We start from the raw sequence: 16,405 nt of genomic DNA on the forward strand, positions 1-16,405 counted from the left end.
TTCTGAAATATAGCTGAACAGAAGCTCTACAACCAGGGAACTGAAGAAGCAACGAGACCAGTAGGAGGAGCGGAGACGTGGGCGGATCCGAGCTGAATCCTGGAGATGCAGCCGCGGGCCCACACCTGGTGCCATGGTTTAAAACCCAGAGGGTTATGTTGGTGGTGAAGGTTTCTCAGGTTTAAAACCCAGAGGGTTATGTTGGTGGTGGAGGTTTCTCAGAGAAGCGAGGGGTCCAAGTCCTGCTACAGGCCCCCCAGCCCAGGGTTTCAGTGCCTGGAAGAAAAGTCCCACTGGGACTGTCGCTGACAGACACGGAGGCTGCGGGAGTCCCAGGCATCTCCTCTTAAAGGGTCCGTGCTCGGATGCACTCAAATGCGCTCCCCCTGAGCTCTGGCACTGGGCAGCAGCTTGAAAGGAACCTGGGACACTTGGGGAGGAACTAACTTGCCTGAAATCAGGGCCTGAGGTGGACGGGCAGCTCTCTCCCAGTCAGAGGAGCTGGCAGAGGCCATTGCTCCTTTGGCAAGCCCTCCCCTCATAGAGCCAGCAGGCAGGCGCGATATTTGAATCTCCAGCACCCACTGACACCTTTTGCTCCGCCCTGGTGATTCCTGGAGACCCCGCCCCAGCTGGCCTCACCCAGCCCCATACATCTTGATAAGTAGCCCCAGGTCTGGCAATAGTGGCAGCTTGCATTGGTTCATAGCTTGGCCTCCCCTGAACAACACCAAGACCAGCACAAGTAGCAGTCCACTACAGTTTGCTGTGTAGCTCATGCCTGGTGGCCCTGGGCAAGGCACAGGCAGAGGCTGACTTTGCACCTCCCAGGAGACCCTAGAGACAGTACACCCGGTACTCAGACTTGATCACGCTGGATTACAACTCTACCACATGCATGAGTGACACATTTAAGGGGTGCACTCCATGAACAGCAAACCTCCACTGAAGTAAATCCTGCTCCTTAGGGGTGGCTTGAGCACAGCAGCTCTTTGACTGTAGTTGCAGCTGGTCCTCACAGCCAATTGGCCAGGGGGTCAGTTCCTCCCAGTGATGCCAACAGCAACCAAGGCTCAACTACAACAGGACAGTGCACACAGCCCACACAGGGGAGCACCTAGAAGGCCCAGCTCGGGTGACTGGGGAGACTGAGCCACTGGCCCCTACAGGACACCTACTACACAGAGCCACTCTACAAATTCCAGGAGACATAGCAGCTCTACCTAATACATAGAAACAAACACCTGCAAGCAGCCAAAATGTGGAGGCAAAGAAACATGTCACAAAGGAAAGAATAGAAGAAATCTCCAGAAAAGGAACTAAATGAAACAGAGCCAAGCAAGCTACTAAATACAGAGTTCAGAATAATGTTTATAAGGATGCTGAAGGATATTAGTAAGACTATTAAGGAAACTAGTAAGATCATCAATGACATAATAAAGTACCAATCAGAAATGAAGGCTGCACAAACTGAAATGAAGAATTATTTACAGGGAATCAACAGTAGAGTAGAGGACGCTGAGAATGAAATCAGCAATTTGGAATATGAGGAAACAAAAAACACCCAAACAGAAATGCAAAAAAAAAAAAAAAAAAAAAAAAAAAGAATCCAGAACTATGAAGATAGTGTAAGGAGTCTCTGGGATAACTTCAAGCAGTCCAGCATTCATATTATTGGGGTGCCAAAAGGAGAAGAAAGAGAGCAAGAAATTGGAAGCCTATCTGAAAAAATAATTACAGAAAACTTCTCCTACCTGGTGAAAGAAATAGTCTTACAAGTCTAGGAAGCACAGAGAGTTTCAAACAAGGGGAACCCTAAGAGACCCACACCAAGACACATCATAATTAAAATGCCAAAGGTTAAAGACAAAGAGAGAATCTTCAAAGCAGCAAGAAAAAAGCAGTTACCTACAAGGGAGCACCCATACAACTGTCAGCTGATTTCTCAACAGAAACTTTGCAGGTCAGAAGAGAGTGGCAAGAAATATTCAAAGTGATGAAAAACATGGAACTACAACCAAGATTGCTCTACCGAGCAAAGCTATCATTTAGAACTGAAGGTCAGATAAAGAGCTTCACAAATAAGAAAAAGCTAAAGGAGTTCATCACCACCAGACCAGTATTATAAGAAATGCTGAAGGGTCTTCTTTAAGAAGAAGCTAATGGACAAAAGAATCTGACAAACTAAATAGATCCAGAGACATTGAAACATGCAACAGACGATCCTATCTCAGAGAGAAGAGGGAAGGGGGTGGAGGGTGGGAAGAAATTAACCAAAGAAGTTATATGCATATATGCATAACCCTTGGACAAAGACAATAATGGGGTGAAGGCCTGGGGAGGGGGTGGGAGGAAAGTGGAGGGGATCAATGGGGGAAACAAATGGGACACCTGTAATACTTTTAACACTAAAGATAAATTTAAAATAAAAAAAAAGTGTATTACACAGAATAAAGAGAGTCTCGAAATTTCCAGTACATGTGTTGTCACCTGTTGGCCTATTATATGTTTCCATTAGTTCGGAGCTTGGATGTTGTTAGTGATCAGACAATCACAAAACTTTACAAAGTGAACTTGCTAACCTGGAGGGGAAACACTCTTTTGAAAAACATTCAAGTGCTATCCAAAACACTAATTTGAAAAGATGTATGCACCCTCATGGTCACTGCATCATTATTTACAATAGTTAAGATATGGGAGCAACCAAAGTGCCCATCAATAGATGACTGGATAAAGATTACATGGCACATACAGGGTGGAGTAGTAGTGTGTTTATAGTTGTGAATATGTGAAATGCAGAGTTTATTCTTGTATTATTAATTATCGTATCACTTTCAATAAAGATACATTTTTTAAAAAATGTCTTAAGATTGTTTCTATATTCTTTGCTAGAAAAGTTTTACACAAATTTTTATGAAAAATAAGAAAGTCAACATAAATTACAGACATGTAGGTGATTAAATAGTTCCCAGTCCTTTTTTTTTTTTTTTTTTTACCACTGTTGTCTTTTATCTAAGGTAGAAAATATAATCCTATTTTCCTTGATTGAAAGGCTGTATATAAAATGCTTAGCAATGTAAATAAAAGGCTTAGTGCTTGACCCACCATAAATTAGTTCACTTTTCTTTCCTATAATCAATATCAAGATTCATTCTCATAATCGTTTCTAGCATGTTATATTTTGGTAACCATTTTTACTCCCTTTAAAGCTTATTGCTGTATATAACATGATTCTTGAACTTGGTATCGCTTTATTCTTTGTCTTTAAATCAAACTGCTTCTTGTTTTCACTGACATATCCTATGGCCTGTCTTTCTAGGAATAAAATGCAATATTTGACTTTAGTGTTATTTCTTTGCTGGTATTCCATCTTCTCTACATTTTCAACCAAGTCCTGCTGAGATGCACTGCTCACAGACTTAGTGGTGGTAGGGGACTAAAATAATCGTGTTTCAAAAGTAACCTACATACTGGAGCCCTGACCAATCAATTGATGATATGTATAATGTATAATAAACACTAATGGAACTTGCCTAGAAATAAATCTCATATCATACAGTTTGAGACAGGAGAGGATATAATTTATTCTAAGATTCTTAACTATGTTTCTACAGAAAGAATTTTAAATCACAAAAACAAGATATCACACTACTAATTCTGTTACTATTCCTCTTTCGTTTCCACCAATGCTCATAAAAGACCATATACTATACTAGACTATGATCATCTTGATAGCTCTACTTTGGGATAAAGTTGGATGAGTTAATGACATAAACATAATCTCTCATTCTACAAAAGTTATTACAATCTATTCTTCGTTTTCAACATTTAAAATAAATACGCCTTGAGATTCCAGTAGATACCATCCATATATAGCACATTTTCCTAATCCTTGTCTTTTTCTTTTCCTGGTAACTACACAGTGAGAGTAAATTGTACCAGTAACTGCTGACAAATGAAAAGTAAAACTCAACCTTAAAACAGCTTTAGTAATACAGCACATATGGAAATAAGGTAATTTTATGAAATAAATTACTCACTTATACTATATAAATGTCAAAGATGATCTGTTTGAAATTTTTATCTTGTGTTTTTCAACAACAAAAAATCTAGTTATACTTGAAAGAGTAATTTTCTCAAACCAAACATAGTAAGACTTCATTTGTCCTCTGTCTTCAGAGAAGAAGGTATTCCACAGAGGTGAGTTTTCCAAATAAGAGTTTATCTATTTCAATACCCAAACTCATCTTACTTAAACCATTTTGGATAGAAATGCTCTCAACTGTGTCCTGTTCTTCCCTACCAATGTAGGCAGTGAACCTAATTTAAGCACTCGTTAATGCAAAGGTCTAGTACTGTGAATATGCATTAGGTTACTGTGATATCTTTAAGACAGTAATAACCACAGGGGTATTAACAAATGTAAAGCAATTTGTTCCAATTCTATATGGCCCATGATGACAAGTTCTTATGGTATCTATTTTAAGTTTTCCTGTCCCTTATTAAAAATTCTCATCTATCACTGTTTCTAGAGGGTCCTTTACCCAAACTTCTAAATCACCACTTCTAAACTGTGGCTTGTCAATCAGATAATCATGTAGATAACTGATCAAGAGGAGGAATAAACAAATTAGGGTGACAGTCTCCATTTAAAAAGGTACAATAGCCTCAGTGCCCAGTGTAATTTTAAGTTTAGCCAACCAAAGAATATTTCCAATTACTTCCTAGTTTTCGATTATATCACAGATTATGTTTTTCTGGGAAAATGACAAATAACTACTCTATACAGCAATTTTCAACCCTTTTCATCTCATGGCACACATAAACTAAATACTAAAATTCTAGGGCACACGAAAAAATATATTTTTTTGCAAAAAAAGGTATAATTTTCATTCATTCACACTGAAATATATTTGCAAAAAAAGGTATAATTTTCATTCATTCACACTGAACAGCTTTGTTGTGTTGGCTGTTGTAATTTTTTTCTTTGACAATCTAAGGGGAAAGAGGTCAGTGCCACTGACTAAATAGGTGTTACATGTTTTAAAAATTCTTGCAGCACAGTGGTTGAAATCGCTGCTCTACAGCAATTATTTTCCTCGTACCTTCTCTCCAATACTGCTACCATTTGAAAAATGTCACCATTAGTAAGCAAAATCCATAATATATTCAGACTTACCTGAGGCACGCCTTGTGAATCGGTTTATTACTGGAGCTAAAAGAAAAAAAAGCAGAATAATATGATTAGATAAAAGTCTAATTTAGCTACAGCCATGAAAAGCAGCTAAATTGTTAAGTGATCCCATAAGTTGAATATGAAAAAATAAGTGAATAATAAAGAGGAAATACCACAAATATACAAAAATTAAATGTTTAAATTTACTAGTAGCCAAAGAAATACAAATTAAAATATTTCACCTATTAAATCAGTCCCCCCAAAACACTTTAAATAAAAATTCCTACTTATGGACAACTTAATCTACTTCACTGAAGACACTGTAAATCCATAGAATATTTTTATAAATAATTTGCAATTACATCAAGTGCCATTAAAAGTTTGTGGCTTTTAATAGAGTAATTCTACTTTTAGAGATTTATCCTAAAGAAATATTACTAGAGAAAAGAAAAACCAACGTATGTATATAACTATTCAACAGCATCATTTTACAATGAAAAAATAGAAAACAAAATTTTAAATGCCCATGTATACTGAAATCATTATTAGATGAAGGGCAAATTCTTGATATTCTCAGATTTAAAATATGTAGTTTTGACAATTTTTGTGTAACCCAAACGTCTATAACATACAAATGTGTATATTGTAGGTTGCAATTTCAGGCTGGTGTGTGGGAGTCTACCACTCAATTAGTAAGCCTATCATTGGCCCACTATCCAACTCAACCGTTTCTTCCTGGTTTTGATTTTAGTTATCTCAAGAGGTGAGGTTTTTTAAAACTTTATTTCTTGAGAGAAGCAGGTAAGTTTATTTACATAAAAGATATCATGCACTACACACTATATTTAGTGGCAGAATGTCATGGGTCTATTACTTTTTAATACTTCAATATTTTCAAAAAGAATTATAATAATTGTTTACATTATGGAAATAGGTAAAGTAAAAATAAGATAAATTTGAACAGCACTATGGTTATACTGCATGAAAAATATGGATGCATAGGAACAAGTACTAGGAGAAAACTGTGTCAGATGTTTTACATTAGTCCTTGCAACCATGTCCTTTACTGAGGAGGACTATTTATAGTAAGGCTCAGAGATATTGACTAATTTGCTCTGGCAGAGCTGGAGAATTTGAACCTAGGTACATCTAGCACCAAAATGCTGCTTCATAATGAACTCTCAGAAAGAGAAACTAAAAAAGAATCCCATTTACCATGCAACAACAACAAAAATAAGATACCTAGGAATAAACTTAACCAAGGAGGTAAAAGACCTCCTGTACTTGGAAAACCATAGCACACTGAAAAAAGGAAATAGATACAAACAAGTGAAAGCACATACCATGTTCATGGATTGGAAGAATATCGTTAAAATTCCCATACTACCCAAAGCAACCTAGAGATTCAATGCAATCCCTATTAAAATACCAACAGCATATTTCACAGATCTAGAACAAACACTTCAAAAACTTATATGGAACCAAAAAAGATCCTGAATAGCCATGCATTCTTTTTCTTTCTTTTCTTTTTTTTTTTTTTAATATATCTTTATTGATTTCAGAGAGAGGAAAGGAGAGGGAGAGAGAGAGATAGAAGCATCAATGATGAGAGAGTCATTGATCGAGCCCACAACTGGGACATGTGCCCTGACTGGGAATCGAACCCCGATCGCCTGGATCCTAGGTCGACGCTCAACCGATGAGCCACGCCCAGCCGGGCAGCCATGCATTCTTGAGTAAGCACAAAGCTGGAAGGATCACAATACCAGATAGCAAACTATACTACAAAGACGCTGTAATCAAAACAGCCTGGTACTGGTACAAGAACAGGCATATAGGCCAATGGAACAAACAGAGACCCAAGAAACCAACCCACGCCATTACAGTCATTTAGTATTTGATAAAACAGGCAAGAATATAAAATGGAGTAAAGAGAGTCTCTTCAATAAATGGTGTTGGGAAGATTGGACAGGTACATGCAAAAAAATGAAACTAGACCACGAACTTACACCATACACAAGAATAAACTCAAAATGGATAAAACACTTAAATGTAAGTCCCAAAACCAAAAAAAATCCTAGAAGAAAACATAAGCAGCAAAATATCAGACATCTCACTGATATATCTCCCAGGGCAAGAGAAACAAAGGAAAAAATGAACAAATGTTACTACATTAAACTAAAAAGCTTCTGCACAGCAAAAGAACCATCATCAAAATGAAAAGGGAGCCTACTGTATGAGACAGCATATTTGCCAATGATGTGAAAAGGGGTTAATTTCCAAAATATGTTAAGAACTCAACAAAAGGAAGACAAAAAATTCTAATTAAAAAATGGGCAAAGGACCTGAATAGACACTTCTCCAAAGAGGACATATGATGGCCAATGGGCATATGAAAACATACTCAATGTCACTAATCATCAGAGATATGCAGATTAAAACAAGTGCTAGAGAGGATGTGGAGAAAAGGGAACACCTAGTACACTGCTGCTGAGAATGCAGACTGGTACAACCACTATGGAAAACAGTACGGAGTTTCCTCAAAAAATTAAAAATGGAACTGCCATTTGACTCAGTGATTCCACTTCTGGGAATATATCCTAAGAATCCCGAAACACAAATAAGAAAAAATAGATGCACCATTATGTTCATAGCAGTATTATTTACAATAGCTAAGACCTGGAAACAGCCCAAGTGCTCATCAGTAGATGAGTGGATAAAAAAAGCTATGGTACATTACACAATGGAATACTATGCAGCTGTAAAAAAGGATCTCTTATCCTTTGTGACAGCATGGATGGAACTGGAGAGTATGATGCTAAATGAAATAAGCCAGTCAGAGAACAGATATCAAATGATCTCACTTATATGTGGATTCTAAAGAACAAAATAAACAAAATAAGTCCAGAGGCATGTTTGCATGGAATAGCCTGACAGATCTTATAGGGGAGGGGGGTGGGGGGATGGGAAGAGATTAACCAAAGAATTTATATACATACATGCATAGTCCATGAACACAGACAATAGTACGGTGAAGGCCTGGGGTGCAGCAGGAACTGGATGGAGGGGGACAAAGGGGATGGGGTAATGGGGGACATCTGTAATACCTGTAATACTGTCAACAATAAAAAATGTGTATTAAAATGCTGCCACATAAAAAACAGCAAAATTACTGATTTCTGAAATCACTATAGTTATTTCCTTCCATATTGATTTCCATTAACAAAGATAAACCTTATGAAATAATTTACAAATTTTCAAACTATTAGTTTATAGCAAAATTATATCCTTCAAATTAATCAAGAGATAAAATTCTCATAATTTAAGTACCAAAATAATTTAGCTATATATTTGCAAAGTCACGAAGTACTTACATAAAAGTCTTTCATTGGGTAAACTGTATATATATTTACACTTTCATCAGTTTTCTTGGATACTTTCAAACCCACTGTTTGCATTTCCTTCAGAACCTGGTCTAAAGAGCCTCTCCAGAAAGCTACAAGAACAGGGAATGGAGGGAATGCTAAAAGCTTCAATCACAGGAATGCAGGACAGGAATAGTGCAGGCTAGTAAAAGCAAGATGAAGGCAAAAAGCATATCTCAGCCTTGGGGAACAATACAGTAGACTTTCTCCTCCTGCCTCCCTAACTTCTCTGGACAATGATATCATCACACTACAAGCTTCTGCTTTTGAAATGTTGGGTCTCTTAGGTTTCTGTGTCTTTCTGAAGTGTTTAAGGCAGAGACTTGCAACACAGGTAGCACTGCCATTTAGAAGCGGTATTCTGAATTTGTGGGTGCAATTTTTTCACTGTCATGGTAATTAAGAAGACATCCTTGGCATTTGACAGACAATACACAGGACAGGCCTGTACAACAAAGCACTGTTCTGAATCCCACACTTTTTGTTCTGTTCTACTTTCAAATATCCCACTGGACATTGACATTGGCAAAAAAGTCAGTTTATAATAATTTAAGCTTAGATCTGAACATTGTTTTATATAAGCACAATTATTTTATACAGTTTTAATATACATAAAATATTCCACAAAACAACTACAATGTAAATTAAAGGAATTTGGGTTGGAGGTGTTGTATTTTGTTTTGTTTGGAATTCTACTAAAAGATGTTCATTTCAAAAAATCATGTCACTGTTGCAATGCCAATTCATATTCTTAGTGATTTCCCATGTAAGTGGGAAAATCGAACTACATTATGTCTTCTTGTGTACATATTGATGAACATATCTACCAAAATATGTTTTACTTACTATAAATTGCTTTCCTTTATTTCACCATATATATATAAATATGTATATACACATATATATATATTTAATCTTTATTGTTGAAAGTATTACAGGTGGCCCATTTCCACCCCCCAATTGAACCCCTCCCCCTAACCCCCACCCGTTCCCCAGGCCTTCACTCCATTGTGGTCTGTGTCCATGGGTTATGCATACATGCATATAACTTCTTTGGTTAATCTCTTCCTACCCTCCACCCCGCTTCCCAATTCACTCTGAAATATGACCATCTGTTGCATGCCTCAATGGCTCTGGATCTATTTAGTTTGTCAGATTCTTTCGTTCATTAGCTTCTTCTTAAAGAAGACCCTTCAACATTTCATGTAGTGCTGATCTGGTAGTGATGAACTTCTTTAGATTTTTCTTATTTGTGAAGCTCTTTATCTGACCTTCAGTTCTAAATGACAGCTCTGCTGGGTAAAGCAATCTTGGTTGTAGGTTCTTGCTTTTCATTGCCTTGAATATTTCTTGCCACTCCCTTCTGGCCAGCAAGGTTTCTGTTGAGAAATCAGCTGAGGGTCATACGGGTGCTCCCATGGAGGTAACTAACTGCTTTTCTCTTGCAGTTTTCAAGATCTCTCTTTGTCTTTAACCTTTGGCATTTTAATTATGATGTGTCCTGGTGTGGGCCTCTTTGGGTTCCCCTTGTTTGGGACTCTCTGTGCTTCCGGGACTTGTCTCTTTCTTTCAACAGCTAGGAGAAGTTTTCTGTAATTATTTTTCAAATAGGTTTTCAATTTCTTGCTCTCTTTCTTCTCCTTCTAGCACCCCAATAATACGAATGTTGGGCTGCTTGAAGTTGTCCCAGAGGCTCCTTACATTATCTTCATATTTCTGGATTCTTTTTTCTTTTTGCATTTCTGGTTGGGTGTTTTTTGTTTCCTCATATTCCAAATTGCTGATTTCACTCACAGCGTCCTCTACTCTATGTTGATTCCCTGTAAATAATTTTTCATTTCAGTTTGTGCAGCCTTCATTTCTGATTGGTACTTTATTATGTCATTGATGATCTCACTACTTTCCATAACAGTCTTACTTAGATCCTTGAACATCCTTACAAAGATAATTTTGAACTCTGTATCTAGTAGCTTGCTTGGCCCTATTTCATTTAGTTCCTTTCCTGGAGATTTCTTCTATTCTTTCCTTTGTGACATGTTTCTTTGGCTCCACATTCTGGCTGCTTGCAGGTGTTTTTTTTTATGTATTAGGTAGAACTGCTGTCTCCTGGAATTTGTAGAGTGGCTCTGTGTAATAGGTGTCCTGTAGGGGCCAGTGGCTCAGTCTCCAAAGTCACCCGAGCTGGGCCTTCTAGGTGCTCCCCTGTGTGGACTGTGTGCACTGTCCTGTTGTAGTCGAGCCTTGATTGCTATTGGCATTAGGGAGGAACTGACCCCCTGGCCAATTGGCTGTGAGGACCAGCTGAAACTACAAAGTTCTGCTGTGCTCGAGCCACCCCTATGGAGTAGGATTTACTTCAGCAGAGCTTTGTTGTTCACAGAGTGTGCCCCTTGAGTGTGTTACTCGTGGATGTGGTAGAGTTGTAATCCAACGTGGTCAAGTCTGACCACTAGGTGCACTGTCTCTGGGGCCTTCTAGGAGGTGCAAAGTCAGCCTCTGCCTGTACCTTACCCAGGGCCACCCAGCATGAGCTACACAGCAAACTGTAGTTGGCTGCTCCTTGTGCTGGGCTTGGTGTTGTCCAGGAGAGGCCAATCTATGAACCAATGCAGGCTGCCACTACTGCCAGGCCTGGGGCGACTTGCTGAGATGTATGGGGCACACTGAGGCCAGCTGTTGCTTGTTTGAGAGATATTAGGAAAGTCCCAAGCATGAGGTTAGAGAGGCCACTTGCATAGAAAAGCCACTGGAAATGGCATGGATGAGCTTGCAAGTAGGGAGGGGCGAGGTCTCCTGGAATCATCAGGGCAGAGCAAAAGGTGTCAGTTGGGTGTTGGAGATTCAAATATGGCACCTGCCTGCTGGCTTTGTGTGGGGAGGGCTCACCAAAGGAGCAATGGCCTCTGCCAGCTCCTCTGCCTGTCCACCTCAGGCCCTGATTTCAGGCAAGTTAGTTCCTCCCCAAATGTCCCAGGTTCCTTTCAAACTGCTGCCCAGCACCAGAGCTCAGGGGGAACGCATCTGAGTGCGTCCGAGCGTGGGCCCTTTAAGAGGAGCTGCCTGGGACTCCAGCAGCCTCTGCATCACTCAGGGACAATCCTTGCTGGTTTTTACAGCCCGAAGTTGTGGGACTTCTCTTCCTGGCACTGGAACCCTGGGATGGAGGGCCTGTTGTGGGCCTGGGACCCCTCACTCCAGGAAACCTCCACCACTGAGATATCCCTCTCAGGTTTAAATCAAGGCACTAGGTGTGGGCTCAGGGCCAAGTCTCTGTGACTCAGCCTCGATCTGCCCGAATCTCTGCCCCTCCTACCGGTCTAGTTGCTTCTTCAGCTCCCTGGTTGTAGGGCTTCTGTTCAGCTAGATTTCAGGAGGTTCTGAGTGATGGTTGTTCTGTATTTTATCTTAATTTTGATGTGTTTGTGGGAGGCGGCAGGTACTACGTTTACCTACACTGCCATCTTGTTCAAGAGTCCTCTCCTTTATATTTTTGCTAGAAATTATATCAGTTTTTAAACTGTGTGTAGATAAGTTGGTTATATGACTGATTTCCACTTTCCAATAGTAAGTGGGACACAGGATCAGCCAGTTAAGAAAACAGTTGCACCATGCAAGTGATGTGCAGTAGCCAAGATAAACACTGGATTTTGACAATTACCAAAAATCCAATTCCTCATATCCATATTCCTCAATATCCACTGACAGGGCTGAAACACACATTTCCTGCAAAACCTTTCGGCGAGATAATAGTAACCTTCACAATTTTTTTTTTTAATTTTTAAAAAAATATATATCTTTATTGATTTCAGAGAGAGGAAAGGAGGAAAGAGAGAGATAGAAACATCAATGATGAGAGAGTCATTGATCGAGCCCACAACCCGAGCATGTGCCCTGACCGGGAATCGAACCCCGATCACCTGGATCCCAGGTCGATGCTCAACCACTGAGCCATGCCCGGCCAGGCAACCTTCAAAATTTTTCTAGATTTTTTAGTCTAGCTACGTAGGGTGGTAGCCTTGCTGGAAATAAAGCAACATATGTCTGGGCAAGGTATGCCTGGTGTTCTCTCTCAGGAACGTCAGTAAAGGGAAGGAATAGGAGGAAGGCAAGGAAGGGCACTGTTGACATTCCCTACCACTGGTGATGAAGACTGAGACCCAGGGCAGGGCAGTCTGGAATCAGGAGGCTTAAAATCCATCCACTACTGGCCCTGTTAGCTTCTGTGAAACCTTGAATGAATCATGTCCCTTTGACTTAAATTCTCAACTTATAAAATATGAAAAATTAAGACCTGCCTTCCTTCTTTCAGGAGGGGCTTAGTAAGAAAAAAATATGAACATCTTTGAAAGTGCCTATAAATTATAAATTCCTAGTCAAATGTAAAAGATTTATATTTACTTATTGTGATCTTAATATTACCAATTTTAATATTACCACTTTTAAAATATACAAAGTAAACAGCAGTACAAATTCACAAAAAGTTAACAGAGGATGTTGGTGGTGTTTTAAATCCTCACCCAAGTACATGTTTTTATTGATTTCAGAGAGACAGGAAGGAAGAGAGAAACATCAATGTGAGAGAGAAACATTAGTGAGTTGCCTCCTGTACACACCCTGACCAGGGTTCAAATCCCCAACCTGGAGATGTGCCCTGACTAGGAATTGAACCCGCCACCTTTTTTGCATAAAGGATGATGCTCCAACCAATGGAGCCACCTGGCCAGGACAAAAGATGATGTTTTAAAATGTGATGGGTCAAATTAAGTTTTCTCAGACTCTTGATTTCCACCTTTAGTTTCCTATCTATAAATATTCTATGAATGTATTCACATACACACACACCAAAAAAACAAAAACCAGTACTAGTAGAAAATGTATTATCCACATAGAGAAACATGAAATATGAGTTAAGAATATACTAAACTGCTAACAGTTTAAAGAGATATAACCTAAGATCTTAGTGAATCAAGGAAAAAAACATGCAGAAATATTTATATAGCTTTGACTTTCTCCCAAATGCCATTCCAGTGGAATACTGAGAGTTCTGTGTTCCTATGAATATCTTCATGCTTATCTAACCAGAAATCCCCTCAGTTCCCAAACTGATTGGTCTTAATTCCTTTGCTCCCAGGAGACCCAGAAGTGTAACTGATCCAAGTCTCCTTTAATCCTGAAGTATCCTTACAAGAAAAATCCTCCATAAACTGAATGAGCTTCTCTATTCCTAAAGCCTCTCACACCTGTGACTCCACTGGTGCCAGCAGGACCTGCTTATCTTCCCACTTCTTTGTACCCAAAGCCTAAGCAGTGCCTGGCAGAGCAGAGGCCCAAGTAAATACCTGTGGCATGAATCAATAAACTTGGAAGTAAACAGAGTGAGCTGTCTCACTTATTTTACTGCTTTACTTTTTCAAACTTTATTTTAAAATTCTGGTTACAGTTTTATTTTTGTGTTCTTAACAAGGCTGTTTAATCTTTAAGGATTAAAACAAAGTTAAGATTCTAAGGAATTAAATAACAAAGGAATGTCAAGGGAAGAGCATAACTGGCTCATTCTCTGGGGTATAACAGCTATTCGAGTTGAACATCTACCTTCAAAACAAAATTAATTTTTATATTTTCTCAATGAAATAACATACAATCACCATCTTTTGGGCTTACTCTAATTTTCATACACAAAGCTTCATTTTAAGCTTGGAATTTTTTTTTAAGGTTTGTGGACCTTAGTATGTAGTATGTGCCTTACAAGAAATTTAACAATCATAACACAGTAATGCCATTATAATGAAGTCCTCAATTTAGAATCTGAAACATTCTTTCATCAAAGGTGGGGGGAGAGGAAAATTCAGTCCAATGAGTCTGTCTCAAAATCTACATCTCTTGTTTGCTCCATTTGTAGTTTCTTTTCAGTAACTGGATCAATGCTTTGAGCCCAAAATGATATATATTTTTTACTACTGTGGATCACATGTTCGGTGCTCAATTTTCATTTGTTATTCTTGCCTGCGTTTTCTACCTGCTGCTTCTTTCTCATGTTGGCCTTTCAGTACTTTCCTTCTATGAACAGTCTGAAAGTTTTTTCTACCTTTTCTTTTTGCCTTCTTGATCATCTCCTTCCTCTTCAGAATCAGAGTTGATGTACCGTTTCAGCTAAATTTCCCCTTTTTGATTCTTCTTTCTTCCCTTCTTTTTTTGTCTGGCTCTTCTCTTGGCTTATCTTTTTCTTTCTGGCCCTCTTCATCCTTTTTGAGCTGCTTTTTAGGTTGCTTTTCCTCTTGCCCCGTTTTCTTGCTTTTCTCTTCTTTGGTTACCATGTCACTCTCGAAGAACAGGTGTTTTACCATTTTGAGTCTGCCTCTTGGATTTGGAATCTTTACCTCTGTAGCTGCAGGTCGTCCTCTTAATTTAAGACTTTTAGATTAGCAGATGCTATTGGTGTTGTCACTGCTCCTGTCTCCTCAGTGTCTCCTTGCTTTTCTGCCTTTCTTTCTCCCTCTTCTGGCAGCTTTTGGGGTGGTTATGTAAACAGTCACATTCTCATTGCTGGCTTTTTCTTCATGGTATCTTCCTTTGAAATATTAGTTTTTTTCTTCAACATCAGATGATGCATTTGATTGTTAAACTGACACCTGTTGACTTGAAAGTTTCACTTTGGGATTGTTATCTATCCCCCATAAACCTTCATTAAAGCCTTTTCGTTTATTTGGTTTTTCCATACTTTTCCTTATTTTCTGAGTAAGGAAATATATCCTTCAGGCCTAAAAAAGTCTCATGAGTTCCAAAAAAGCAAATGGGTAGTTTTTTTGTTGGTGGATTTACAGTTTCATCAGCAACTTCATCTACTTGAGCTGGCCAATGAGGATAACCTTTCATCATGGAGAAGATGAGGTCTCCAAGTTTGAAATCACAAGTCATGTTTCGTGAGGGGCAATCCCAGGGATCGGGATCCAAAGACCAGCGAGGAGGTGTGGCAGAATGGATGGCTGGGGGATGCAGGAGGATGGCTGGGAACTGAGGTTGCAGGACCGCAGGTGCAGGAGGATGCCTCAGGGTATCCCAACCCACCTGCCGGGGCTGCGGACACTGAAGCCACAGCAGCCTGGCCTCCATGCCTGTGTCCACGCAGCCACCTTTGCCACCTGCACCAGCAGCTGCTGCAGAGGTGTCTCAATGGCTCCAAATCACAGCCACCTTCTTGAATGTGGATACTCAACACTGGAAATGTAATGGAATCCCTGCCTTGAAGAACTTGAGAAAGGCAGGTTGTATTTTTAAATTCAGTGACTACAAGGGGTTTATACCACACAAGTAGCTACCTAACCAAAAAATTTAGGTAAAGAGAAACTATGTAGAAAAATAGAAAACTTAAGATTCTATAAGAACAAAAGCAGTCAGTTGAAAGTATGAACCTGTGAGCTTGGTCTTCAAGAAGGAAAGCTAGGGTGATAGCGGTGCATACAGTTTGCATCTCCAAACAAATGCTGGAAGAGAAGTCCCAAGTTAAAGAAATAACAGCCCAGAGTTGTGATCTATGATCGTTAAACACACATGTACACACACACACACACACGCGTGTGGCTTCTATACTGAAGCATTAGTTAAATGGACCTTATGTAGAAAAGTGGTCATATACCCTGAAGTAAGATGTACATAATCATCTTGGAGTCAGTGGAATAATAAGCATCCCTATCCTCTTGTTGCCTTTTCCAGCAATAAACACTTTCTGAATCTGTTAACTGTCTAAATAAAAGATACTAGAAATTATATAAATTGAAACCATGTAAACTATTTTTAACAGAGTAAA

The 16,405-nt window shown here is 39.1% G+C and overlaps 1 protein-coding gene and 1 pseudogene across 2 annotated transcripts in view; both read right to left on the reverse strand.

The window, feature by feature from the left end:
• PRKAR2B (protein kinase cAMP-dependent type II regulatory subunit beta) overlaps positions 1 to 16,405 on the reverse strand; it is a 100,435-nt gene that overhangs the window by 62,651 nt on the left and 21,379 nt on the right. Inside the window, exon 2 of the mRNA XM_081146849.1 lies at positions 5,180 to 5,215. Coding sequence (XP_081002975.1) covers positions 5,180 to 5,215 — 36 coding nt within the window. The remainder of the gene's footprint in view (positions 1 to 5,179; positions 5,216 to 16,405) is intronic.
• LOC308562005 (PC4 and SFRS1-interacting protein pseudogene) lies at positions 14,556 to 15,516 on the reverse strand (annotated as a pseudogene). The gene has a single exon. The product of its transcript is annotated as a PC4 and SFRS1-interacting protein pseudogene (transcript).

The sequence above is a fragment of the Miniopterus schreibersii genome (genome assembly GCF_964146895.1).
Source record: "Miniopterus schreibersii genome assembly, chromosome: 9".
Classification (NCBI taxonomy): domain Eukaryota; kingdom Metazoa; phylum Chordata; class Mammalia; order Chiroptera; family Miniopteridae; genus Miniopterus; species Miniopterus schreibersii.